Source organism: Talpa occidentalis, unplaced genomic scaffold (assembly GCF_014898055.3).
Source record: "Talpa occidentalis isolate TD23 unplaced genomic scaffold, MPIMG_talOcc4v2.1 talOcc4.3, whole genome shotgun sequence".
In the NCBI taxonomy this organism is placed as follows: Eukaryota; Metazoa; Chordata; class Mammalia; order Eulipotyphla; family Talpidae; genus Talpa; species Talpa occidentalis.
Genome location: NW_023603184.1, coordinates 38,174,719 through 38,202,089, shown reverse-complemented (window position 1 = coordinate 38,202,089; position 27,371 = coordinate 38,174,719). Strand labels below are relative to the sequence as shown.

Here is a 27,371-nt window from a genome sequence, read left to right as displayed (position 1 = left end):
CACAGAAGGATGCTGATTGGGGAACCACATGTGGGTGACCCTGCCTCTGACCGATGCCTTTGTGTCTATTCCAGGTCTGCACTGGCTGGCCTCTGCTGGCAGGAAACATGGCAGAGGCCAGGGACACAGCACTGTCTGTGGCCGAGTGGCTCCGGGCACTGCACCTGGAGCAGTACACTGAGCTCTTCGAGCAGCATGGACTGGTGTGGGCCACTGAGTGTCAAGGCCTCAGTGATGCCCGCTTGGTGGAGATGGGCATGCAACTCCCTGGTCACCGCCGCCGCATCCTAGCTGGCCTGCTCCGCGCCCACGCGGCCCCAACCCCTGCTCCTCGACCCACCCCACGGCCGGTGCCCATGAAGCGCCATGTCTTCCGTTCAGTGCCTGCATCTGCCACTGCACCTGAGCCACTGCTCATGACTGGAGAGGATCAAGGGCTACCCGCAGCACCCCCAATCCCACCCCGGAGGAGCTGTGTTCCCCCTGCCTGCTTTTCTACCCCATCCACAGCTGCCCCAGACCCCATGCTGCCCCCGCTGCCTGCCAAGCGGCACGTGACAGAACCAAGTGTGCCGCCTGTGCCCCCTCGTGCTGGACTCCCCCGCCTGCTGGTGAGGTGAGTGGATGTCATATGGAGTGACAGGATCATAGGTGGCTGATCCCAGAGGGTGGGGGGAGCCTGTGACTTTTGGCACTGGGTAAAAAAAGGGCACCTGACACGGAGTGACCAGTGTGTGCGTAGCTGTGAGAAGCGCTGTCCAGGGCACTCTGAGCAGACAGAGTATCTGAACCTTTGGGTAGGTGATGAGCCTTGCACATGGTGCTGTGGAATGTGTTGTGAAGGCCTGGTGAGGAGCCAGCAAGGATTTAAGCAGAATGATGGGGTGAAATCTGAATGCTAAAAGGATGACCGGCTGCTGATGAGATTAATGGGGGAAGGAGGCTGGGAGACCAGAGAGGTCACCAGGCCAGGTGAGACCCCACTCAGGCTGTGCTGGCAAGGCTGGAGAGACACAGGCAGATTGGAGTAAGTTGTTGGGCCTAGAATGGACAGGACTTGGGATGGCCGGCGTGTGAGTAGACCAAGTGGGCCACAGTGGTGTCCAGGTTTCCGTCTTGTGCTCACATTGATCTGGGGACATGGACAGAGGTGAATTTGGGAGGAAGTCTGGAGCTCAATGTGGGGCCTGGAAAGTGTGAGATACTGGGAAACTGGAGTACATTCTGGACTCAGGAGGTAGCACAAGGAGGAAAGGGAGAGCCTAGGGTGATGGGCTCGCTGAGGGGGAGCAGGAACTGCCAAGGGCCTGGTGTTTGTGCTCCCATTTCCCCACTGCATGCTGCTCCTGCCAACTGTCACCAAATCCTGAGGTTTTCAGCCCTCATCCTGCCCGTCTTCCCTCCTCAGAACTGTTTTCTGCCCTTTTGGATCCTGACTGTCCTTGTTTTCTTCTACTTCTGTGGACATTCATTTCAACTTTCTTCATATGCTCTCCTGCCTGCCATTGGCTGGGATGCCCGGCTGTGAGGGAGCAGCTACAGCTGGGGCTGGATGTATGTTCAGGGTGTGGTGGAGAGTTATTGCAATATTTGCACCTAGTCAGCCTAATCTGGGAAGGCTTTGCAGAGGAGGAAGGCATGTGCAGAGATAGGTCCCTGGTTCCTGTCTCTGGATGCTGTGCTGTTTTGCTTATCTGATATCCTTTGATTCCTGCAGCAAGCCTTCTGGGGATTTGTGTACCATTTTCAAGCAGAGAAGGAAGAGAACTGGGCTGGATCCTTGCCAGGGAGCCCCTGTTGGGCTGGCCTGGGAGGTTTTCCCTCTCCAGAGGGGAGCATTGAGCAAGGGGGTCTTGAAGGTGAACCAGGGCTGTGGTGTTTTGAGGTTTGATTGGTGGAAGCAAAAGAAAAATGGGGGGTGGGGGGGAGGCTCCCCTGGTGGTGCAGCGGTTGAGTGCTGGGTTGCGAGGCTGCCCGCAGCCTCTGTAGTGCCAGTTCGATCCATGGCCACCGGCGAGGATCCCACCAAAAAAAAGGGGGGGAGTGGGAGGTTGTGCCTTTTCTGCACTCATATACTGGGATAGCATTAGGCCCCCACCCCCGGAGCCTGGCTTATAACTGGACAGGAATTTCCTGGTACCATTGCTCCCTCTAGTGGTCATTCTGCACTGCATGCAGGAATGATTTGTTTCCTCTGCCGCCCATCTTCAGGGTGGAGGTGTGGTGTGTGTCCCTGTCACTAGGGGGTGAGAGTAAGTGAACAATGACAGACCCTGTCAGGAACTCTGAGGGGATAGAACACCAGCTAGGGGAGTGAAGGCCTAGATTCCTGTTTAAGAGGCAGAGGTAGGTCCAGCTAGCTGTGTGACTCCAGTTAGGAGCTCTCTTCGGGGTCTGTTTTCCTATCAGGTGCCTTTATTGGCCCCCCACAACCCTCCGGTACTGACATCTGAATTCACCAGACTTGCTGGGCAGAGTGAATGTGGCCCTTGCCCAGGATACCAGCCCCCACTCTAGGGCCTCCTGAGATTTAGCCACTTAGCCAACCTCGGGAGAGTGCAGGCTCCCATGTCAGGACTCTGGCCCCTTGTGACTAGAGACCCCCAAGTCATTCCATCTGAGGGAATCTGTAGACACTTATTCCTTGAACACTGGGCCTATTCCATGGGGCAGAGTGTGGTGGGGGGTGAGTTGCCAAGCTTGCCTTCCTGTGTCCAGTGTGTCCAGGGGTCCTTGACATTTAGAATTGCAGGCATCTACAGTCCTGGCGCGCTGGGCTCCCAGGGTGCACACAGTGGCAGAAAAATTCAGAGCACGTGGAGCCTCATGTATGTGTAAGAAGTGAAGGCTAGGCACGTCAGGGGCCAGGGCTGCTACCCCATCTCCTCCCAGTCTTTTCCTGTGACCCAGGGCACCTTGGTGTGCAGTGGAAGGCTGCTCAATCTGGCCTGCTTCTGCCCCCAGCAGGAGTCACCACTCTCATATGGCCTCCTCACTTGCACCCTCTGATGACCTGGATCTCACTTTCTCACTCTTAGGGCCTCTGACATCAGATCCTGTGGTGACTGAGGGAGCATTTCTGCCTCACTTCAGCCCTCCCCCAGACTCCCCAGCTGAATTCGGGAGTTTCTGCTTTGTGTGAGTGTATGTGCTGTTGACACAGTGACTCCACGTGAGGGCATGCCAGGCCACTTTGTGTGCGTGCAACTCTGTGTGAGTATTTGTACAAGCTGTCAAGGTAGTAGCATGTCTGTATTTCCACATCTACTCAGGGTCTAGCGGAGGCCATGTGTGATGCTAAAATATACATGCATGTGGAGATCTGTGCAGTTTCAGTGGTGATTTGCTGTGGTCTCTTTGAGATTGCTGGGGCCTGTGTGTGCACATACCTGTGCCCACATGACCTGGTCTCTGTGGTGGGGGCTCCAGCAGCATGTGTCCATTTGTGAGTGAATTGGCAGGTGTATCACTCGTGTGCTATTAAGTGTGAACCTGCGTGTGCACCTGTGAGTCCTCTAGAACGTCCGCTCCATTAGGGCCGGGATCTTTGTTGATGTTGTTTACTGCTGAATCCTTAACATCTGGAATGATGCCTGATAGGCGCTCGGTGTATTTGCTGAATGAGCTATGGAAGCCTGCATGCACTAATGTACTGCCCACGCTGGGCACTGTGGACGTGGAGCTGGACGTGGAGCTCACCACCTCAGATCCCTCCCCATTATCCCACTTGTGTCACCCCAGACATCTTAGTAAGGAAGAGACTTCAGAGGAGCCAAACAAAAAACAAGTAGGGATAAGGTTTCCTCCGCCCTCCCCTAGCTGGGTCAGGACTCTCAGAACCAGGCTCTCCATTCAGCCTGGCCTTGGACTACCCCACTGCAACCCCAGAGATTCTGTACCCCACCACTATTTAAGCTTGTACTTGCAGTGGGGAACTTGCTGAGGAGCCCAGAGTTGCTGAGGAACTTGCTCAGAGTCACACAGCCCGCCAAAGGAAAGGACAGTATGCAGACCCTGCCTCCCGGCCTTGGGCTCAGTCCACTGTCCTCCAAGTATCATAGATGTGAACCCTCTGGGCCAGCTTTCCTGAGAGTAGCAGGGGGGGCATTTCTGAAGTAGGGTTCAGGGTCACTCCACAGAGCCCCTCCGAGACTGCTCTAGGCCTCCATTTCTGCTAATATCTGGAGATACTTTAGGAAGAGGGGGTATTTGCCCAGATGGGGCAGTTATCAGCTGGAATCACACTGTGGCCTCCCTCCTATGTCCTTGGCTCCCCTGCAGCCCAGCCAATCCATGACCTCCCTGAAGGCTGATCACTTGTTGCTGGGGCAGAACTTACTCCCTTCAAAGAGCCTCTTTCCCAGCCTCTCTTGGGTTTCCTTGTGCCAGTGAGGAGAGGCTCTCCAGGGCCAGGGATTTCTGGACGTCCACTCGTAAGGCTCCTCCAGAAGGTCCTGGAGTGGTGATTATTCCATTCCTGCTTGGTGTGGGGGGTGGGGGCAGCTTGGGGGCGGGGAGGAAGCGTCTGCCCCGGGGGATTCTGGGTGACTTTTCTTTCTCAGTGTTTTCAGGAAGTGTGTTGGCTGGGGCTGCAGGGGGTGGGGGAGGCAGAGAGCAGGAAGCCTAGGGAGACCAGAGCTGGATGCAGGCACAGACACTCACACTCTCACAATCACACACACACACACACACACACTCTGACAAATCCACAGTTACACATAGACACACACACGCAGACGAGTGATCACAGATACTCAGAAACACAAACCCCAGACCCACAGAGTGGTACCTACACTCACACAGGGCCTCAGACACACCTCCGGAGCAGGGCCTAGGCTGTCTGGGGGACCAGTCCCAGTGGGACACAGGCTGAGCGGGCAGGCACCCAGGACACCTGAGCACACGCCGCCCACCTGGCCGGAGCTGTGAACTCCTCGGGCCTGGGACCTGCGGGCCTCTGAGGGTGAGCCAAGGGCCTGGGGCTGGGTTGTTGGTGGAGGAGGGAGGTTTCACTTGAGGGCCTGGGAGGGTAAGAACCCCAATTTGTCTGTTATTTCTGGGCTGGGTTTTCTGTAGTGCTCCCCCTCCTCTTTTTGCTCTCAGAATTTCCTCTCTTTCACTTTCTCTATTTTCTCTCTTTTTTTCCCCTGCCCTTTCCTCTTTTGTCCCTTCTTTTTTACTTCCTTCTGGACTTGCCAAGTCTCCCCCTCCCTACCAGCCTCTCTCCTGGGCCCACTGGGAACCATGATAACCTACCTGTTTTGCGGGCTTTGGCAGCGTGGCCACACAGACTGCTCCTTTGTGGGGTCTCTGCCCTTCAGAGGCCTGGGGCCGATCTTCTCAGTTCTGGCATCTGCTCCCAGCTCCCTGCACCCCTTTGAGGGGTCCTTTGGTTGGCTTAAATTTGGCTTTTCTCAGTGTCAAGTTCAAAGGTGCTATGGCTCTGGGCACCTCCTACCGGACCTCTACGCCTGCCTCCTTCCCACCCTCCCCCAAGTCCCAAAGGGCTGGCACATAGTTCCTTCGGTTCCTACCCCACCTCCCCAGGGTGGTGGTAATGGTGGGTACCTGTGTTGTTGTGGGGCTAGACTGCCCAGTTGCTATGGATCCTTAATGAAATCCCATAGGGCTGAACTTCTTTACCTTGCTGCCCTCACGAGCCAGTACAGAGCCAGACCCAGGAAGCCGTGAGCTGCCAGGGGAGACCTGGGTCTCTGCCTTCTCCTACCCATGACAGAAGGACTGGCACGCAGGGATCTCTGTGTCAATCTGGTGGTAGAAGTGCCATGAAGGCCCAAGAACCTGCATGGGCTAGTGGAGGGAGCATTTGGATGGACTTCCTGGGGAAGGAGGTGTGTCCTGAGCACAACATGGTTCATGATCCCAGTCTCTGTGGGTATTAAATGAAAAAGGCCTCCAGAAGATGCCTGCCATATAGTTTAGCAAGTGGTAGACTTGTTTTGTTCCAGGGAGAAATGCTGAGAGCTGAATAAAGACTTGCTGTATGAGTGGGTGCCAGGTTAATCAGGGACTGCTGATCTTCTCCAGTGGCTGCGATGTGAGTGGAATGGTAGTCATTCAACACACACTTGATGAAACCCCTAGGTGCTGGGTGATATAGGTGGCATGGAGAGGGATTGGCCTGAGGGCTTACTGCACATGCAAAAACTGACAGACTGCAGACATCACATCTAAGCAAGAGACACCCCAAGAAGGGCTTTCTGTGCTGTGGCCTGGGAAGAAGTAAACAGAACAGAACCAGCAGAGTGCTGGAGTTGTTGACCTTTGGGTCTCATGATGAAGAAGGAAGGGCACTGACAGCCATAGAGGAAGCAAGATACAAAGATCTGAGCCTCGACCATGCCTGACCAGGGCATTGAAAGAGGAAGTGGGCAACCGGAAAAGTTTTCCCTTGTGAAAAAGGGACATCAGGGGAGGAGATAGATGTCCCCTGATCATTGGGTCTGACCCCAGAATGGAGTGTAGACCTGTTTCCCAGGTCCGCTGAGGTCAATTCAGTGAAGTTACATTGACAGGTACAACCATTCTGAGTGACTGAAGTATGGAGGCTCGGGGAGGCCCAAGGAGGCCCCAACCCAACCCAACCTGAAACATAGGCAGAAGCCTACAGTGAAAGGGGGAGGATATGTGATTTGGATTTTTTGAAGGAAGAGTAGGAGCTCGCCACATAGGAAGGGTGTTGTTCCAGGTGGAAGGAATAGTATGTGCAAAGACCTGGAAGTATGCAATTATGGAATGTAGCTCAGTCAAGGATGGCTGGACTATTGGGTGGGGGGGCGGATTGTGTTAGTTCAAGGCCAGCTCCAGATATTAGGATGCAGCACTCTGCAGCCCACCTGCCCTTTGGTGAGTCCTATTTCTTTGGCCAGAGATTGGTATAGACAGAACTGAAGGGAGAGCCAGGGGCTGCCCTGGAGGGGGCTGTGAGGCAGGTTCCTGGACCGCCTTGCACCTGAGCCTCTTGCAGCACAGCCACAGAGAGGTGGGGTGTCGGGGACAGTTGTGCTGTGCCAGTGGGTTGGCTCTCCTCACTGCATTATCAGTCAGCCGAGAGGCAGCTCAGAGAGAAAACAGGCTGAGGGGTGAAGTGACTTAATTTGTGAGGTCACAAACCCCATGAATGGCCGAGCTGCAGTTCAAGCCCAGGTGTGCCTGGCTGCAGAGCTGTCTCTTTACTAGAGGCGCCACACTCCTCATTTAGCTTACACAGGCTCTGTTTACACCTGTTGCCATAACATGCATATTGAAAGTCCATCTTCATTCATCAGCATTCTGACTCTGAAGGCTCACTGTCTCCCAGCCCCCAGATAGAGGGTGTGCTGTGTGTATTTGCCCTAATCCAATAAAACAAACCAGGTGGATCTGCCCCTGCCTAGGAGTTGCTGTGCCTAGTCTTGCTGTGGGTGTAGTGGGGAGACCAGTGGGTTCAACCTCTCCGAGGCCACCACAGGACAAGCCCAGTGGGCTGAGAGGGTAGGGAGATATAGCATGGGGGAAGAAACAGGGTGAGCAAAGGCCTGGAGGTGGGGCCACTGAGCACATGCCCAGCATTGGGGCAGATCTTCTGGTCTGCTGGGTAAGAGATCAACGAGGAACCTCCTTGCTGGGTCTCAGCTGCAGATGGGAACTAGGCTGCTCTTGCGATGCAGGCGCTGAGTGGCTGGGACTACGACCTGGGTGGAGCCCTCTGTCAGCACTGCCCCTTCCCTGGGGTTTTCCACATTGTGTCTTCCCAACACAACTTCTTCTTTCTGGGGCCTGGCCCTGACTCAGCAGGCCTCGCTGCCATGGGGTAGGCAGGTGGGAGTTAGCCAGGAGGCTTCCTGGAGGAGGTTGCTAGAATAAGGTCTGGAAGTCCATGAGGAGCTCCCACCTTCTTGGCACATAATCCCTTTCCTGCGAAGGCTCTGCTGTTACCCTCTCAGTCCTGCATGGTCACTGGGGCCATCGGAACTGTGATGGCATTCCTGTTTGGATGGGGCGTCAGCTCCAGAGCTGACCCGTCCTGAACCCAGGTGGCCAGGGTGAGCTCAGCGAAGCCCTCAGATCCTGGCTGTGGCCTCATTCCTGCTGGTGGTTGAGTACACAGGCTGTGGTGCTGGACTGCCTGGGTTCAAATCCCAGGTGCCAAACTAAGGACACATTCCTCAGTGTCTCTGTGTCCTCATCTGTAAGGGGGGATAACAGTAAGCCAGACCTGATAGGGTCCTTTTGGTGAGTCAATGAATGCATCCATGTGAAGCACTTAGAAGATGCCTGGACTGCACACCCACATGTGCACACATCTAATAAGAATTAAGTCATCCAGGTCTTCATTTATTTATTAATCCCCGCTGAGTGCTAGGCACAGAGTAATAAAAAGGGCAGGGGTCCTTGCCTCAGGGAAACCACATGCAGGGGAGGCTACAGTCACTCTAGACTCTCGGGGCAGTGATGGGGAGCCCCAGAGGCCGGAGGTGGAGTTATGAGCTGGTCCCCGAGGAAGAGGAGGGCAGTTTTGCTTTGTTGCCACTACCTGCCCCTCAGCACTGCCCTCTGACCTGGGGGAGGTTGGGGAGCCGGGCCCACTCAGCCTGATTTGGTGTTGCAGGGGTCGAGCCTGTCCCTACTTCCGGTCTGACTGCCCTGGCCGGACACCTTGGAGCTGTGCTCTGAGCTGCTCAGGGGCCGGGCCCCCAGGGACTCCTTCCTCTTAGAATCCGGGAAGCTGTGAGAAATAGCTTTGCATATCTCCAAGCACCTGCACATGTCCAGCTGGGGCCAGAACCCCACATTGTGCCCATGGGCTGTGGGTGCTGATCGGTCTCTTGGTCATCATTTACCTTTCACTGGCTTCCCTCCCAACCCCAATGCCAACCTATCTGCCTGCCTACTCACCTACCCACCCGTTCTGTCCATCTATCCATCTGTCCATCTGCCCACCCAGCCATCCAACATGCCCTTGTTGCTCACTCAGCCAGGCCCTGTGTGGGGCCGTGGTGATAGTGTCAAGTCAGATGCTGCCCCTGCCCTGAGGGACTCAGGGTCAGGGGGCGCGATGGCCTTGCAGTACCCACTGATGTCATCTTCTTCGGTTCAGTGAAACATTCAGACTCTCAAGACCACCGCAGGCCCAGTTAGCATCAGATTCCCTGAGAAGCATGGAGGAAGGGAGCAGCTGGCCACTGACAGGTCCTCCTCTGCTGTGGGGTCAGTGCCATATTCATTCTCTGTGCCCCTCCAGGGGACAGCACAGGGCGAAGGGCTGAGACAGCAGGCAGGTGTGGGGACCACCCTGGCTTGGAAACCTTGCTCCAAGGGTTCGGTATGTCTTCTAACAAATTCACAGGTGTGGTTTTGGGTCCTGCATGGTGTGTACCCAGTTATAAGTCACCACATGTGGGAAGCCCAAAGCTCAGCTTCTCCCAGTCAAGAGCCCCAGGTTGCAAGACCACATACAGTTTCTCCCAGTCTGGCTGCAGTTCCTCACTCAGGCCACACAGGCAGTGCTGTCTAGGAATGTGGCCGACGTACCAACTTCAGCAGGTTCTAGGGGAGCAGAGCAAGGAAGCTAGCTGAAGGCCAGACTCATGCAGACAGACAGAAGGCTTTACTTTTTCTTTACTCCCACAGGAGATGAGGCCATCAGAGTACAGGGCGATATGGAAGTAGCTGAGTGCCTTAAGAAGCACAGAAACTTTGGAATCAGGGACCAGGTCCTGGCTTAGATGCTAGCACAGCACCTGGAACAAAGAATTTGCTTTAAGAAAATGTTATTTTGGGTTATTTGTTTAAGCTCATAACATGGAATCCTGGGCAGGGACTGAGAAGCATGAAGGAAGGTCAGGAAAGACATTCAGAAACAGGCCATCTGAGGGCCTCCCTGGTGGCGCAAGGGGTTAAAGTCTCAGCACTATGAGGCAATCTGCAGCCACTGCAGCACAAGTTCTATCCCCAGCCAGGGATACCCACATGGCGCAGCAGACCTCTCCTGTCTCACCCACTGCTCCCCTCAGCAGTGTGTTTCAGTCAGTCTGCCTGTTCTGTTCCCCACTCTATCTCTGGTGAATCCTCTCACCCCCACAACTCTGGCCTGTACCCCAGTTCTTCAATGTAAAAATATATAAAATCTTAAAAAAAAAAAACAAACAAAAACCAGGCCATCTGAGTTTGAAGTTAAGGGATGAGTAGATATTCCCCAGTGAGAGACCAGGGGTGAGGGGATCCCTGGAGGAGGCAACAGCAGGAGCAGAGGAAAGCCTGGCATCATGATCATACCCCAGTTCCCCCTTCCTTTTGTGATAGCCCCCCACAAAAGTCAGCCACAGGAGAGTATATCTGTCATTGCAAGAAACACTGGGGCAAGAGACCAGGCTGGAAATAACAGTGGGAGGAGTTGCTCACCCCTTCAGATGTGCCTCCCAGTGAAGACAGCTGGAGGGGCCGGGTGTCTGGCTCAGGCTGGGGGTCTGTGAGTGCCCTGTGTGCTGGCACCCAATGTCTTGTCTTGGTTAATCCTCCAAACACCCTGTGAGGTTGGTCATGTAGCCCCACTTGAGAGAAGAGGAAACTCAAGGATCTGAGAGGCTAAGTGGTTGCCCCTAGACATACAGAAACTAAGACAGAGGCACATTTCAAATCCATACCCCCAGTGCCGAAGCCCTTCAGGAGACACTGAGTCAAGGGTAGCAGTGTGATCTGTACTGACAGACAGGAGCTCCATGGGCTCAGGAACCCAGCGGGCCCCCAAACCTGTCCATGGAGAGCCAGGGAAGATTGCCGGGCTTTGAGGGCAGGGATGAGCTAGGATTGTAAGTGAGGAGTGTAGGGGGATGAGTCTGAAGGGTCTGAAGGCCCCCAGGGGATGGTGAATATCCATGGCTGTGACCCAAGCCTGGTGGTCTCAGGACCTCAGGACTTGGTTTCTAAGGCTCTGGTTTGTGCCTTTGGCCTCGATGCCCTTTTCTGTCCTGCCCCATCCATTTGCCAGTGGACACCTTCTTATCCTAAAAAGTTTAGGTCAGGGCCTCCCCTGGTGGCGCGGCAGTTGAGCGCTGGGTTGCGAAGCTGCCCGCAGCCTCTGCAGCGCCGGTTCGATCCCCGGGCACTGGCAAGGGTCCACATGGCGTGCAGACCTCTCCTGCCGCCCGCTGCTCCCCCAAGCAGTGTACTTCTGTCCTTCTGCCTGTTCTGCTCCCCGCTCTGGCTTTGGTGAATTTTCTCACCCTTCCGTGCTTCTGACTGTACCCAGTGCATGTATAAATAAATAAATAAATCTTAAAAAAAAAAAAAAAAAAAAAGTTCAGGTCAAGCATCACTTCCTGCATTCCCTGACTCCCCAGGCTGGGGCACCCTCCTCCCAATTCTGGCTCTTGTCCTTCTTTGAGAATGGATCCAGTGGGCACATGTGATTAAAAACTAGTGCTTTGGGGGCCCCCTGGTGGTCTAGGGGTTCAGTCTCAGTGCTATCACCCCTGCATCCTGAGTTCGATCCCCAGCCAGGGAGCTAACCCATATGGTGCAGCAGACCTTCCCTGCTCCCCTCAGCAGTGTATTTCAGTTGATCCACCTGCTATGCTCCCCACTCTGTCTCTGGTGAATCCTCTCACCCACCCACCCATACCTCTGGCCTACATGCCAGTTCTTCTGCTAAATAAGTAAATAAATAAATATTTTTAAAAAATTAAAAACCAAAAAACTAGTGCTTTGGGCACAGGTGACCCTGTCACAGCCATGTGGGGCCAGCTCACACATGCCAAAGAAGGAGCCTGCTTTCTTTAGCTTTGGAGGGATTGGGTAGGGCAGTGGGTGAAGGAGGCCTCCTGTTTGAATTTGTGGGAAATGAGTTTTGCTACAACGCAGGTGAGCTGGGAAATCAGTGGGTTTGCACCCTAGCTCTGTCTCTTAGACAGTAGACTCAGCTGCACTGAGCTAACCCCTTGGTGCCTGACTTTTTTCTGTTCCCAGCCTTCCCTCTGAGGAGGAGGTACAGACTCTATCACTGTCATCCCCTTCCCAGCCAGAGCCTGAGAAGTCCCTGTCTCCACCTCCCAGCCCCCCGAAGATCCCCCCAAAGCCTCCTCGACTGGTTCCGGAGTTTGGTGAGTGGAACACTAGGCAGGAGGCCTCTTGGTGGGTGGCACCACCTTTCTTGTGGGCCCTGGACAGGTGAACATCTTTCTTTTCATTCTCAAATGGGGAGTCAGCACCCACCAATATCACCTAATATCACCTACTTACTGACTGCTTAGATGTGGGCACGTGGCAAACTTTTTGAGTCTGGGAGTATTTTCCATTGGTGAGGGTGGTTTGCTTGTCCTGGGATTGTTCTCTTTTCTCGATTCTCAATTCTTGTTGCTTTTTTGCCTTTTGTAGACAGGCCCTGCCCATGACACCCAAGTTTGCCTGCCCTTTCCTTTGTCCGCCTCCTTAGTGCTGTCCTATGAGGCTCCCCAGAGTATAAATAGCACTTCCTGTCCCGTGTGTCTTTTAATGCAAGCCAGGCTGTGGTGGGGGCGGGGTCCTTGGGTGGAGGGTGGCTTTGTGAAACCAGGCTGAGGTGCCCCAGGAGGGGAGGCCAAGATTCTTGCTTCTGAGTCTCTTCCACCCCTTTTTCTCCCCAGATGACTCTGACTACGATGAGGTCCCAGAGGAGGGGCTGGGGGCCCCAACTTGCGTGATGACCAAGAAGGTGTGGCAAGCGGTGTTTAGGGTTTGTGTCTGTCTGTGTAGAGGGCAGGCTGCCTTTCAGACCCTGGGGATCCCCAGGTGGAGAATGGGTAACCAGCTTCCAGGAGTCCCCTTCGCCTCACAGGGGTGGGGTCCACACAGCTCCAGACAAGGGATGGGGCCCTGGGGACTCTAGTCTGCCGCTCTGACTTTGGGCTGTGGCTGCATCTGGATGGGCGTGTGTGGCCTCTTTTCTCCTTGTGTGTTTTGAGCACATCTGTCCTGCAGTGTGTGTCTGTCTATCTCTGTTTCACTTTCTGTATTCCCATGTCACCCCTCTCTGCGTATTTTGTCTTATGTCAGAATATCTGAGTCTCATTTCTCTCTTCCTCTACCTTTCTCTTTGTCTCTGATCTAGGCCATGTTGGCTGATTCTCTGTGTCCATGTGACCCTGACTCCCTGGGTCCCTGTGCAACCTTCCAGCGGGGGAGGGGCATGTGAGGAAACAGAAATAAAAGTGCTGAGTCGTGTGGCTCTGGGATGGAGTGGATGGGGTTGTGTGGCAGCCTCTGGGGTGTGTGGCAACCTCTGGGACTGGAAGGGAAGTATGACGCTGAGCCGATCTGGGGAGGCAGGAGCAGCCCCCAGCAAGAGCAGTCCCGAGGGCCGTGCGTGTGGCCAGTCTGCTGAGTGAGGGGGAGGACCTGTCTGGGGACGACCAAGGGGACGAGGATGAGGGTGACCACGCCTACGAGGGTGTTCCCAAGTGAGTACACACTCTTCTTCTTCCACCCAGCCACCCCGTGCCCAAGCCCCGCTTTGTCTCGACCATCCATCTCAGCCCTCCTCCACGGGAGCCCCCACCAGCCCCCCTCATTCCCTCTCCTCTCCCCCAGTGGTGGATGGCACACCCGCAGTCTGAATTCACCCTTGCCCAGCAGCTTCCTGATCCCCGAGCTCCCGCCATACCCCATGGATGGGCTTCCCGGGGGCTCTGCCCCCATCACACCCGTCATCAAGGCTGGCTGGCTGGACAAGAACCCTCCGCAGGGGTGAGTGAAGCCTCTTGGGTGCTGCTTGTGCTCTACATGATGCGGGCAGTGCTCTAGTTACGGGTTTCATGGATCTAAAAACCAGAGGGGTTGAGGCTGTTGGAGCTGGTCTCCCTCCAGGCAAACTGCAGTCCCTAAGCATCCCCAGCAGACTGTTTTATCACCCTTAAGAGTGAGAAGTGCTGCTGAGTCTGACGCCATCACTCCTGCTGCGGTCCATTTCTCAGTTTGGGATCCTTCTTTCTTTGGATCTAACTTTGTGGCTGCTAGAGGGGGCGGGGATGATCCTAGCGACTCTCCCCTGAACTCCACTGCTTTGCTTTGTTGTCCATCTGCCTCTCCCTCTCCAGATCTTATATCTACCAGAAGCGGTGGGTGAGGCTGGATGCCGATTACCTGCGGTACTTTGATAACAACAAGGTGAGGCCCACATCAGTGTCTGACAGGACCCCTGCTCCACCTTGGCCCTCTGTACCCTGGAGGAGCCCCTCCCTGCATGAATCCTTATCTGAGCTGCAGTCTGACTCCTTGAACCGTTGAGCAGTGGTTCCTGCTGGTCCATTGAGCAGTGTGGGCTGTGGGCTGTGGTCAGTCCCTGACTGCCTGTGGGGGATGAGGTGCAGCCTTCGTTTCAACTGAGGCTGAGGGAATCAGGGTAGGGCTGGGTCTCTGGAGACCCAATCCCCCCACCCTCCAAGTACAGCTCCTCTCTCTTCCCCAGGATGCCTACTCTAAGCGTTTTGTCTCTGTGGCCTGCATCTCCCGGGTGACTGCCATCGGGGACCAGAAGTTTGAAGTGATCACAAACAACCGGACCTTTGCCTTCCGGGCAGAGAGTGATGGTGGGGACTGGTGGGGGACAGAAGACTGGCAGATTGGCCAGATAAGTGGGAAGAGAACCAGGGTACATCTGCACCCCCACATCAGACCTGGCAGTGGGACACCTTCTGACCAGCTCTGTGCTTGTGATACCCATTGAGGCCTCAGAACCACACATTCCCTTTGTAGGCTCAGATAGGTGAAGTGGCTTGCCCAGCATCAGTGACATAGCTGGGGACGGGGGCCTGAGCTTGTCCCAGCCGGAGCACTCAGAGATAATAGAGGTTGGCTGGACTCTTTGGCACAGGTGTTGCCCAAAGAGCCTGGTTGGGGAGCTAATTCTCAGGGGGCTCCCTGCCAGGCTGAGCCTGGGTTTACACCACCCTCTTTGCCCACAGCGGAGCGGAAGGAGTGGATGCAGGCCCTGCAGCAGGCAGTGGCTGAGCAGCGTGCCCGAGCCCGGCTGTCGAGTGTTTCTTTATCGGGTATTCGAGCCCCAGAGCCCCCTGACCATGCTGGCAGCCTAGAGCTACGTGGCTTCAAGAACAAACTATATGTGGTCGTGGCCGGGGATAAAGTGCAGCTGTACAAGAATCTGGAGGTGTGGAGGGGTAGACCAGGCCATGGAACTCCTACCCTTCCCCATGCCCTGGCTCTGAGCCCTGCCCTTTTCCTCCCCCGCTTATCCTTACCGAGTCTGCTTTTTACCTGTTCCCCTTCCTGCCCCTAGTTCTGGCCCTGTCCCCTGCTTGGGCCCTGAGTGTTACCTTCCCATCACCAGCCTGGCTCCTGTAATCCTATCTGTTGCTAATGGCCCCTCAGCCCAGGCCCATTGGCCCATGCCCAGATTCCCAAGCCTTCCATCATCTCCCTAGGCATTTTTTAGTCCCTAAGGTACCACCTCCCTCTTTTCTTCACTTTCTCTCTGACCTTGACCCCCACCTTCCAAGTCTTGCCTTCATTTCTCCCACCTACCTACCAGGAGTACCACCTGGGCATTGGCATCACCTTCATCGACATGAGTGTGGGCAATGTGAAAGAAGCAGACCGGCGCAGCTTTGACCTCACCACCCCTTACCGCATCTTCAGGTGAGCCTTCCTCCCCTTACTCACCTGCATCCTCTCTCCCTCCCAGTATTTTTTCCTTGCAGGTGTGGAATGCTCCCCTTCCTAGGATGGATTCTCTCTTCCTATCCCATCTCAGGCCTGCCCACCCCTGCTGGTCCTTTATCTTCTCTCGCTAAGCTTTTCAGTCAAGCCTCAGCTCAGGAGTTATTTCTTTCCAGTAGTTCTTTTCTAGTCCCTGGGGCAGGGGTAAAGGGGTGAATGGCAGAACCCCCTCAGGACTCCTCTACCCCCCATACATCTCTCAGTTCGTGGTCTCCTTGTCTTTATCCATACCCACCTTCCCCACGGACCCAGGATGCCCTGCTCATCTGACTGTATGTGCCATAACTGTTTCCTCCAGGCTGTACCCTTGAGTGTTTTCTCCTAATCTCTCTGATCTTTTTCTCACCCACCTGCCCCCATTCCTGTTTCCCCAGCTTCTCAGCTGAATCAGAGCTAGAGAAGGAGCAGTGGTTGGAGGCCATGCAGGACGCCATTGCTGAGGCTCTGTCTACCTCAGAGGTGGCCGAGCGCATCTGGACTGTGGCCCCCAACAGATTCTGTGCCGACTGTGGTGCCACCCAGCCTGACTGGGCCTCCATCAACCTCTGCGTTGTCATCTGCAAGCGCTGCGCAGGTGTGTGTGTGCGGAGAGAGTGAGGTTCCCAGGCTGAGGGGTGACAGAGCTGGTATGTCAGGATGGCTGAGGGGCTGGAGGAAAGACAGTAGTCAGAGGGATTTGACTTATCAGATCTCATGCACTGAGATATAGGAGAGGTAAAATGGCCCATTCAGGGTCAGCTCGCAAATAAGTGAGTCTAATTTGAAGCCAGACCTGTTGGGGCCCAGCACCTGCTGGTGAGACAGGAGGACTGGCCGGCGTCAGGCTGAGCAGGGCTTTGTCTGCAGAGGAGGAGTTGGGGTGGTTTTTCTCTGGAGGGGTACAGGAGGCAGAACTTGGTAGGGACATGATTGGATTTTGCATCAGACTGGCTGATGGGTACAAGCTGAGTTGGAGGGGGTGAGGCAGCGGGGTGTCTGAGGCAAATGTCCAGGAAGCCTTGGATCATGAGGTCTGGGCATTAGACAGTGATGACTTAAGTGGAGACCACATTAGGAAGGCATCGGTTCACAGGTTGTGAGGGTGACTAGAGTGGACGTGGTGTTCTCTAGGAGGCTCTGGGGGGACATGAGGCAGAGCAGAGCTAGGCACTCCTTGTGCCCCCAAGCCCCTGCCCTGCTCCACAATCCTTTGCAGGACCTGTACCTGAGCAAAGCCCATTTCCTCCAGCACCAGCTTCCCCCTCTGCCCTTTCATTCCACAGAGATTATTGAGTGCTCACTGTGCCAGACTTTGTTCTAGGCACAGAACCCTAAAGCAGGAAATCAAGGTTCCTGCTCTTGCGAAGCTACTATCCTAGTGGAGAGAGGCAGAAAATGCACTAGCCAATAGGGGTATTAGGTAGCAACAAGTGCTGTGAGGCAGAGAATATGTTTGTTGGGGAAGCCTGCTCTGAGGAGGGAAGAGTTCAGGTGAGAGTGACAGGAAGGAGCCAGTCACTGGAAGACACAGAGAACTGCAAAGGCCCTGAGGCAGGAATGCGTATGGATGATTAGAGGGTGCAACTGAGCAGGACTGTGGGGACAGCAGCAAAGATGCATGAGATGAAGTTGGTGGTTAAGAAAGTAAGGAATTCTGGGACATCTACAGGACAGATTTGAAGTAAGGGAAATAGCATTTTATTTTATTTTTAAGATTTTTTTTATGTATATAAGAACTAGGGTACAGGCCAGAGGTTCAGGAGGTGTGAGGATTCTCCGGAGACAGAGTGGGGAACAAAACAGATGGATTGACTGAAATACACTGCGGAGGGGAGCAGCGGGCAATATAGGAGAGGTCTGCTGCACCTTGTGGTTTAGCTCCCTGGCCGGCTGGTAATTGAACTTGTGCTTCAGAGGCTGCAGACACAGTGCTGTGACTTAACCCCTTGCGCCACCAGGGACACCCTGGAATTAGCCTTTTAAAGACATTACTAACTGGGCTGTGTGGAGAGAGGCCTGCAGGGACCAAGCATGAGTGTGGTTTGCCAGCTAGGGGGCTGCTGTGGGAGCCTAGGTGACAGTTACCCCTGGTGCTCAAAGCAGGCGTGTTTGACTGGATACCTAGAGCTGCAGGTCTCACCTTTGGGTGGGCTCAGAGATGGGAGGGTGAGTAATCATGTGAAGGGAAGGACCCAGATGACCCTCTCTTTCCAGGAGAGCACCGTGGTCTAGGTGCTGGCATCTCCAAAGTGAGGAGCCTGAAGATGGACAGGAAAGTGTGGACGGAAACACTCATTGAGGTGGGAAGACCCTTGCTTGCCAGTTGCACTTGGGGTCGGCCTCACTCAGCTTGCCACCTAGGTCTCCCAATCCTATCCCCTCTGTCTCAACAACCCCTGCACTTTGGAGCCAGAGGATACTTTTGGGATCATCTAGTGGGAGGGGAATTTGGAAAAGTTGATATTTGGCAATATGAGCTCAAAATGTTTTAAATTTTAAAGGGGTTATTAAAAAAAAATAACTATGCAACAGAAACAGAGATTGTGTATTCTACAAAGCCTAAAGTGTTCACTTCAGTAAGTACATACATTAGGGGACACTCACATACACATATGTACCCATGCTGTGTACTCGGGGTTCCCAGGTACCGATGTGCAGGTAGTTTTAGGGGAGAACCTGCAACAGGAAACTCGACCCAGGGATCGACTTCACAGGGCCTCCCTGACAGCAGCAGAACTGAAGACTCGAGCATTTTGGGTATTACAGTCCCTGTGAGCGAGGGTCAGAACCCCCACTTTACAATGAGGACATCGAGGCCCAGGAAGCGAAAATGACTTGGCTCAAAGTCACAGAGTTCGGTGGTGGCACCTATGACCCCAGCACTCACTATAGGTCCTGACTAAAAGGCAAGGTGTGATGAAGGAAATGGCTGTGGAATAAACAATCAGCAGAATGAAAGAAGTAATAAACTAGTCCCCTAAGTGGTGGACTCTTGGGCTCTTACAAAAAGTGCACCTGAGCCCAGGGAGGAATGACAGGAATAGAAGATTTATTCAAAATCTCTGCCCATCCCCTGGCTGACAAGTTAGGCGCACCCCACCCGCCAGCCTCACGAATGTAAAGTTCCGGCTGTGGGGTGGGTGGGCCAGCAAGTCTCCCAACCAAGTGCCAGGCCTGGGGACACACCTGTCAGACCACCTGCTCTTGTCCTGTCACTGAGCTGAGGAACTGGGCGCAGGCCTGGGGCCGGTGGGGTCGCCCATGGCTACCAGATAGGTGGCCTGCCTCTCCCAGGTCCTTGCCTGACCATCTAAGATTATTGTGGGCACAGGTCCCTCACAGGCTGCCCTCTAACCTCTTGCCCACACTTACAGCTCTTCTTACAGCTGGGCAATAGTGCCAGCAACCACTTCTGGGCAGCCAACGTGCCCCCTAGTGAGGCGTTACAACCCAGCAGCAGCCCTGGGGCCCGGCGGCACCACCTGGAAGCCAAGTACCGGGAGGGCAAGTACCGCCGCTACCACCCGCTCTTTGGCAACCAGGAGGAGCTGGACAAGGTCAGGGTCCCTTGAGGCCACCCCTTTTCTTCTTGCCTCCCTCTCTCTCCATTCATCTTTTCTAACAGTTCAGAGTGGTGAGTTGGTATGTAGGGAAACTGAGGCCCAGAGGATAGAAGGGTCCTAAGTCACTTGGAGAGTTGGGGCAAAGCAAGGAGGAGTCAGGCCTGGCCCTTGGGCCAACGCCACATCTCTAACATCTGTCTGCCTCCCTCCGCTCCTGATTCCTTTGTCTCCCGCACCCTGTCCTGCTCCTTCTGAATCCTGCCAAAAGGAGTGAACTTGATGAGGATGCTATTTCCTGTCAGGCTCATGAAAAACAGCTGGCTGCTCTGATCCACCCCCATCCACACCCTGCTCAAGATGAGGCCTTGTGTGGGCCCCAGCCCTGACAGGCCGGGAGCCAAGCCCTAAGCCCTGGTCTGGCTTGGCCTGAGTAGGAGGTAGCCTGCTCCGAAGCAGGAGGATGCCACTTGTGACCTCCAGTTGGCCTCGGTGCCTCCCCCAAACAGCCCCACCCAGGCAGGCTCAGTTCAGCGAGAAGCCCAGTGGGAGCCAGGCTTCCAGCTCCCAGGAACCCAGGCGTCCAGTCTCCGGCCCAGCCCAGTCTAGCTCGCCAGCCAGGAGGGCCGGCACTCCCATTGGTTGGAAGGGCTGGGCAGGCCGTGAGGAATTCAAATGTGGGAGGAATTAGCTACAAAGCACCCCCTCCTCTGCTCTTCCACAAGGCAGAGGGAGCTTGAGATCCTCTAGAGAACAGGCTTGGCGATTGATAGGGTCCTGGGGGCTGCTAGCAGGGTGCGGCCTGGGCTTTCTCCTTCCCTCTCTGTCTTTCTTCCTCCTCCTTCTCCCTTTCAACCTGAGGATGGACTCCCAGACCTGGTGACTCCTTCCTGCCCCTCCCTCTCCTGCCCCATCTCCCCTGGCCCACCGGCCCCTCACCCCCGTCCCAAGCTTGGGCTGACTCCCTCCTCCTCGTCCCTCCTCCCAGGCCCTGTGTGCTGCGGTCACCACCACAGACCTGGCCGAGACCCAGGCGCTCCTGGGCTGTGGGGCTGGAGTCAACTGCTTCTCAGGGGACCCTGAGGCCCCTACGCCCCTGGCTCTTGCTGAGAAGGCAGGGCAGACGCTGCAGATGGAATTCCTTCGGAACAACAGGACCATGGGTGAGTGGCCAGTGGGACTGTCCACCTCTCGGGTTGGGGCCTCCTTGCTGCGAGGGTCTGGCTCTGCGGAGAGGACGTGGGTGGGGGCTGCAAGGGGCTGTGTATCATGCTGTAAGGTTTCAGTTGCTGCTACTTGAGCTGTGACTGCAGCTCTTTGAGGGGCCGCGGAGCAATGTCGGGTATGTTTGGTTGCATGTCAGTGTACATTTGTGCATCTGCTTCTCCTTCATCTGTGTATCCCTTTGCGTGTCTGTTTCTATGTCTCTTTGTATGTCTGCGGGTCCTTCTTTGAGCTGTCACGTGGGCCTCCGGGTGGGCTCTGTTCTGCTGTCTCTGTCTCCGAGCTGCCGTGGACCTGTGTTTCCTTGCACCTGGGCGTATTGTGGCTTTGGGGTTTGTGCCCGCCCAGAGTGTGTCTGTGTTGCTGTATGTGGGTGGTGTTGCCTTTCTCCCTGTGCGGGTGACCCACCGTGGCACCCTGTCCGCTGCTCTCTGTGGGCGGGGCTCTGTCACAGACTGGAGTTGAGTGGCATTTGGCTTCCGCTCTTGGGGTGATTGGGAAGGGGACTGCAGGGGTAAGTGGCTCTGATTATGGCCCAGACTTGGCCTCTGGGGCCACATCCCAGGACTGAGGGTGGAGCTCAGCTGGGGCTCTGGGCTCAGGGCCACGGGTGGCTGGGGTGTGCTGAACTGGAGAGAGCCTCGGTGTTCCGGGAGGTGCAGGAGACCACCCAGCTGGCTTGGGCTTTGGGACCGTTGGGAGCAGGGCTGGAGCCAGTTGCTTCCTTAAGCCTTGAGTCGTCTGGGACAAATCTCCCTCTGGGGATTATTAGTGAGCTTACCCAAGGCCCCCCTCATTCTGGTGTGCTGGCCCAACGCCTCCAACAGGGAGAGCAGGCTGGGCAGGGGAGTCAGGAAAGCTTCCTGGAAGGGAAAGTAATGGAGCTGATCTTTGGGAGTAGGGTGGAATTTTTACAAGTAGAGAGAGGTGGAGAGGGACTGGAGCAAACCTGGAGGTGGAAGTGAGGGAGCAGGACAGCTCGGGCTCATGGATGTTCAATCCGGGGGAGGTGAGGTGGGACACTCCTGGATGACTTCTGGGACTGCATCCCAGGACTGAGGGTGGGGCTCACGACTGGCCATTCTTACCCCCACTTCCTGAAAGAGGTACCTCGATTGGACTCAGTGAAGCCCCTGGAAAAGCACTACTCGGTTGTCTTGCCAACTGTGAGCCACAGTGGCTTCCTCTACAAGACTGCTTCTGCCGGCAAGCCGCTGCAGGACCGCCGTGCCCGGGAAGGTGGGTGATGGGCCAGACCTCACCTTGGTTGTGGCATTCTGGCATGGTGCCAGGGAAACCAGGGCTGACCAGGCTGGTGGACCCAGTGAGTGCCAAGTGTACTCTGGCAGAGTCACCTGGGAGCTTCCCGGATGTGATCTTTGGCACACAGTAGGTGCTTGGAAAATGGGCTGCTGGGGGTGTTGGCTGGCCATGGCCCTGCAGAGCAAGTCACTGCCAGCTCCTACTGGGTGTGGGCCCTGTGCAGGACATCTGGTATTTAGAGCTGTGGATACGAGGAAATTTGAGGACTAAGCTTTAAGCTCCATCCCTCTTTCATCTCAGTCTTCCATTTGCTTCAAGTACAGTAAAAGCTGCAGGGACCTGCATATCAGCTACCCCAGCCCATTACTGCTCTGACCCACTTCCTTCACTGTGTTCCAGCTTTTCTGGTCTCCTTGCTGCTTCTCAAACAGATGCTTTCATTTCCACCATGGCCTTTGTGCTTGTTGTGCCCTCTGCCCCAGATGCTTTCCCCCAATATCTGCATGATCGGCCCCCCCCATTTCAATCAGGGGCCGATTGCATATCACTGTTTAAATATCACTCCTCAGAGCTGGAAGGGATCATGCTCAGCGAAATAAGCCAGAAAGAAAAAGAAAAATACCGGATGGTCTCACTCATAGCAACTAGAAAACTTAAATAAGGGACCAGGAAAAAGAATAACTATAAGAAAGAAAAAAATCAAAATCAACAAACAACTATGAACTAGAGACACACTATGGGGGGGTGGGGTGGGGAAAGGAGGGATTGGGGTCAAAATAAGGGGGTTGCAATTGTATGGGGAATATAAAAATAAAATTAAAAAAAAAATAAAAATCACTCCTCAGAGACTTCATTCCCCACCACCTGTCCAAAATACTGCTCGCTATTGACCCTACTTTCCCACCACTTACCTGACATTCATTAGTCTAGTTAGGTCTCTCTATTGGTGTTCTGTGCCCCGCTGGAATATAAGCTCCTTTTGACTACCACTGTTACCCCCAGCGCCTAGAACAGTGCTTAGCACACAGTGGGCTCCATCTACAGGATAGAGTGGCTGGCGCAGGGCAGTCACTCCTGCAGGGAGCCCAGCCATCAGACAGGCTCTCGGACACCTCCCCCAGCCCCACTCCACCCATCAGGGGCATATGCCGTGTCCCCGTAGGCAGGACAAGAGCCATTGTCTGCAGTGGGAGCATGCTGGACACCACCGCGTCCCTCTGTGGTCCCAGGTGAAGCCCTCAAGTCCAGCAGAGATATCTTTGGAACCCTTTGATGTCTCCCTCCTCACTGTCCCTGGGGTGCTAGCCCTTGTCTTCCTCCTTTTTCCTGATAATGTCATTTATGTAACTGCCTGAGTCATCCTTTTTGCCTTGAGTGCCAGGAAGCTCTGAGCCGCTGTGAAGCTCAATGCTATGAACTCTGTGAGCCTGCATGGTTTGACACTCTGTTCTTTCTCCTACCTTTCCTGGTCCACAGTCCATTCTGTTCCATTGTAGGATCTTGTCAGTCTCATCAGAGTCATTCTGGAAGGAGGCAGAGTATAGAGCCATGGGTGTTACTGGCAAAGGGAGGGGTTGTGGGGGGGAATGGAAGACTTCCTATGGCATTTGGGTTCACCCAGAAGAATGGAGAGTGTGGGTGGAAGGAACAGGGTGAGCGAAAGTGGGGAGGGTGAGGTATGTGTTCAGGAGTGGTCAGAGAGGTGACCGGAGAGGTGGGCAGGGGCACCTGCAGAGCCTTGAATGCCAAGCTGAGGGGCACACCTTGTCCTGAGGTCTATGGGGTGAGGAGGGCATGGAAGTATTTTGAGCAAAGGAAGGACAGAGTCTGATTTTAGCTAGATCACTTTTGAATTCTGGAGGACGTGAGGCTGGGAGACCAGTGAAAGCCTCTGCATCCAGGGGAGAGTGTGGTGGACTGGGGCAGTGGGGGTACAGAGAGGAGCATGAAATTGGGGGAGCTTGTGAGTTAGAATGAAGAGGATACGGGTCAGGTGGGAGTGAGGGCCCAGTGAGGATGGAAAGGGGTGTTCATGGCTCCCTGCCCCACTTCTCCCCAGAGTTCAGCCGGCGCTGGTGTGTCCTTAGTGATGGGGTCCTGAGCTACTATGAGAATGAGCGGACATTGACACCCAACGGGGAGATTCGGGTCAGCGAGATTGTGTGCCTGGCAGTACTTCCTCCTGACACCCACGGGTGAGCACCCCTGGACAGACTCGCAAAATTATTGCTGTAAGATCCATCCCTTCATTTGGGAGACAGGGAAACATGCCCAACACGGCAAGACCTCCCCAGGGTCACACAGCAAACTGGAGCTGCATCAGGTCTCCTGTGGCCTGAGCCTGGGCCTTTGCAGTGACCTCCCCTGTGGGGAAGGCAGTCATGGGGCAGTGTGGGGAGGGCTGGACTGGGGCTGGGTGGCATAGCCCTGAATCCTGGCCTGTGTATCTGCAGCTTTGAGTACACCTTTGAGGTGTACACGGAGGGAGAGCGGCTGTACCTGTTTGGGCTGGAGAGTGCGGAGCTGGCTCGTGAATGGGTCAAGTGCATTGCTAAGGTGGGCCTGGAGTTAGTATGGGGTAGTTGACAGGGCCCAGGGTGGGCCTCTTGGCTGATTCCATGTATTCCCAGCTCTCCCAACTCATGGAGCAGGGACTGAATGGAGGGCAGCTGACAGCTGACACAGGGCCAGCTTCTTAGATCAAGGGCCTGATATAATCTGCACCCCCACCCCAGTGTGGGGGAGATCAGGAACCCTATCTCAACTTTGTGGAAGGGGGACCATGAGTCTTTTATTCCACAGGTGCTCAATACATGTTTAATGAATGGCTGTCAAAGTGTCTTAGGATCGATAGTTCCCTCCAGGGGAGTGAGCTCCTTGTTCTGGAGGAGGCAGGGCAACTGCCCTGGGGTCTCTAGCCAGGTATACTCTGGAGTCTCCTGTGCCATAAGGGCCTGTAAATCTTATTTGCTAGTTCATGGATCTGTCATCTGTGAACCTCCAGAGATTCAGTCCTCAGAGCTCTGGGGACCCAGATGACCTAGTCTTGGTCCTGGCTCTTCAGTCGCTCCCTGGCTGGTGGGGGAGACAGATGGGGTGGTGACAGCAACAACAGTGTAGTCAGTGCTGCACCAGAGGGCAGGCATGCTCTGGCACTGTGAGGACCCCAGAGAAGGGACAGCCCTGACGGTGTCTGGGAAGGCTTTCCAGAGGAGAGCAGAGCTTGAGTAGGAAGTAAGGCAAGATGCTCAAGTTCATTCACTATTAGGTCTGCCCTGGGGAAAAGAGAGGAGGCAGCGGGTAGGGTGAGGGCATATGCCCCCTTGCCAGGGAGCTGGGGTGTCCTGGGAAAGAAGTGCCAATGGCTGGAAGTCTCACTAGCTGCCTCCCCTTTCCCTGGCTTCCCTACCAGGCGTTTGTGTTGCCCCTGGCTGAGGATCTGCTAACTCGGGATTTTGAACGGCTTGGGCGTCTCCCCTACAAAGCGGGTCTGAGCCTCCAGTGTGCCCAGGAGGGCTGGTTCTCGCTCACTGGCTCCGAGCTCCATGCTGTCTTCCCAGAGGGAGCCTGTGAAGAGCCGCTGCAACTTCGGAAACTGCAGGAACTTTGTGCGTGGACCCAGATCTAGACCCCCAGCCTGTAGGGCACCCTCTTCTGTAGGGCTGCTAGTCCCCCAACCCTGCCCTGAAGTCTAAACTCTACCCTGGTCTGGTCAGAAGGAGCCAGCCAGCTCTCTTATTTCCCTTCCTGTCCTTGGGATGCACCCCAGCAACCCCATATCATGGTGGGAGGATCCAGGGGTGTGTGCCCAAAATCCAGGATGAAACAGGTTGGGGATCATGAGTGAGTCTGGGTCTCATCTTGACTGGCCCTTCCACAGCCATCCAAGGGGACGGTGAGAACCAGGTGCTGGTGCTAGTGGAGCGAAGGAGGTGAGCCCTGGCTTCCCTGAGGGGCTTTGGGAGGCCTGTGGCAGTATTGGCAGGCATGGGAGGGGTGGGGCAGGAGTCGGACCCAAACTGCCCCACTGCCCCTGGCCCAGGACGCTGTACATCCAAGGGGAGCGACGGCTGGACTTCACAGGCTGGCTGGCGGCCATCCAGAAAGCTGCGGCCAGCTCAGGGGACACGTTGTCGGAGCAGCAGCTGGGAGACTCAGATATCCCAGTGATCGTGTACCGCTGTGTGGACTACATCACGCAGTGCGGTGAGCCCGCACCCGGGGACACGGGCCCCGCCCCGCCCCGCCCCGCCCGTTCGGATAATTTTTACCTCCTGCCCAAGAGACCCAGTCCCGCCTTCTCAGTGGACGAAGTAGCTGCGTGGCCCCGCCTCTGTGTCAGCCCCACCACTGGCCCCACCCCTCCCCCAGCTCAGCCCCACCCTCTCGCAGCCGCACCCCAAGGCTCAGCCCCACCCCTCTCCAGGCCTGACCTCCGAGGGCATCTACCGCAAGTGCGGGCAGACTTCGAAGACTCAGCGGCTGCTGGAGAGCCTGCGGCAGGACGCCCGCTCTGTGCGCCTCAAGGAGGGCGAGCAGCATGTGGACGACGTCTCCTCGGCACTCAAGCGCTTCCTCCGAGACCTGCCTGATGGACTCTTCACGCGAGCCCAGCGCCTTGCCTGGCTGGAGGCCTCAGGTGGGCCCAGCAGACCATGCCCAGCTGGAGACCACGGCCAGGGCTACTGCCTCATCCTCTCAGACTTCCTCCCCTCCCCGTCACACATGCCCCAGCAGTCAGGTTTCAGTCCTCGGCTGCTTATGTCGGTTGACACCCTATAGAGCTAGTGTCACTTGGAGACAAGAATTGCCTGTCCTTGCTGAGTGCTTGATTTGATGGAGGAGGAGGCAGGGAGTGCTCGCCCCTAGGATGATAGGCAGAGTGGCCAGAGGGTTGGACAGGGGAGGTAGTCACAGAGGGGTTACTGACCTCACCTATTTTTCCCCACCCAGAGATTGAGGATGAAGAGCAGAAGGTCTCCAGGTATCGAGAGCTGCTGGCACGTCTGCCTCCAGTCAACCGGGCCACGGTGAAGGCCCTTATCAGCCACCTATACTGGTGAGGGGATATATTTTTGTGAGGCTCTGGGGGTGGAGTGGGGTGGGGAGGCTGCCAACTCAGCTAACTTCTCACCCCTGAGCCCCACATAGACCTGGGGACTGATGCTGACTTACAATCCCTGATCTTGAATCCCACCCCCAGTTCCTAACTTAATTGCTGCCAACTTATGTCCCGCAGGGTGGAAGAGTAGAGCAACCTGGGCCAGGGTGCCTTGGCCAGATTGCCCATCTTCCTAGCCCTACTCCTTGCCCTAGACATGGCCAGAAAGATTGTCCTCTTCTCCTTGACTAGTGGGCCACCTTGACCAGGACCTCCCCTGGCTTTATTCCAGGGTCCAGTCATGGGCCTGTCAGGAATTGGGAAGGTGAGCGGGGAAGTTGTATTCCAGACTCCTCATTCAAATCCTCCACCCTCCCCGTCTAGTGTCCAGTGCTTCTCAGACACGAACCAGATGAACACGCACAACCTGGCTATTGTGTTTGGGCCCACGCTCTTCCAGACAGATGGGCAGGACTACAAGGCTGGCCGTGTGGTAGAAGACCTCATCGGCCACTATGTGGTGGTGTTCAGTG

At 55.4% G+C, this 27,371-nt stretch overlaps 1 protein-coding gene and 1 long non-coding RNA gene across 7 annotated transcripts in view; one reads left to right on the top strand and one right to left on the bottom strand.

Moving 5' to 3' along the window:
- Positions 1–27,371, top strand: part of ARAP1 (ArfGAP with RhoGAP domain, ankyrin repeat and PH domain 1) — a 58,499-nt gene that overhangs the window by 19,734 nt on the left and 11,394 nt on the right. Inside the window, exons 3-24 of one of the 6 annotated variants that reach the window (XM_054699520.1) lie at positions 75–616; positions 11,968–12,101; positions 12,624–12,712; positions 13,306–13,436; positions 13,567–13,722; positions 14,073–14,142; positions 14,444–14,564; positions 14,940–15,142; positions 15,524–15,630; positions 16,086–16,285; positions 17,905–17,990; positions 19,065–19,247; positions 20,239–20,413; positions 21,579–21,713; positions 23,797–23,932; positions 24,191–24,293; positions 25,150–25,345; positions 25,618–25,669; positions 25,780–25,943; positions 26,164–26,376; positions 26,691–26,796; positions 27,223–27,370. In XM_054699520.1, the coding sequence (XP_054555495.1) occupies positions 108–616; positions 11,968–12,101; positions 12,624–12,712; positions 13,306–13,436; positions 13,567–13,722; positions 14,073–14,142; positions 14,444–14,564; positions 14,940–15,142; positions 15,524–15,630; positions 16,086–16,285; positions 17,905–17,990; positions 19,065–19,247; positions 20,239–20,413; positions 21,579–21,713; positions 23,797–23,932; positions 24,191–24,293; positions 25,150–25,345; positions 25,618–25,669; positions 25,780–25,943; positions 26,164–26,376; positions 26,691–26,796; positions 27,223–27,370 (3,417 nt within the window). In that variant the 5' untranslated portion in view covers positions 75–107. Of the gene's footprint in view, positions 1–74; positions 617–4,414; positions 4,434–11,967; positions 12,102–12,623; positions 12,713–13,305; positions 13,437–13,566; positions 13,723–14,072; positions 14,143–14,443; positions 14,565–14,939; positions 15,143–15,523; positions 15,631–16,085; positions 16,286–17,904; positions 17,991–19,064; positions 19,248–20,238; positions 20,414–21,578; positions 21,714–23,796; positions 23,933–24,190; positions 24,294–25,149; positions 25,346–25,617; positions 25,670–25,779; positions 25,944–26,163; positions 26,377–26,690; positions 26,797–27,222; position 27,371 lie in introns of those variants that run through there. The other 5 variants (XM_037522920.2, XM_054699519.1, XM_054699517.1 and 2 more) reach the window with 5 other exon arrangements.
- On the bottom strand, positions 13,706–26,787 carry LOC129146606 (uncharacterized). Its single transcript, XR_008553502.1, has 3 exons — positions 26,668–26,787; positions 23,198–23,260; positions 13,706–13,796 (listed from the first exon to the last, which is right to left on the bottom strand). It is a non-coding gene; the product is annotated as an uncharacterized LOC129146606 (long non-coding RNA).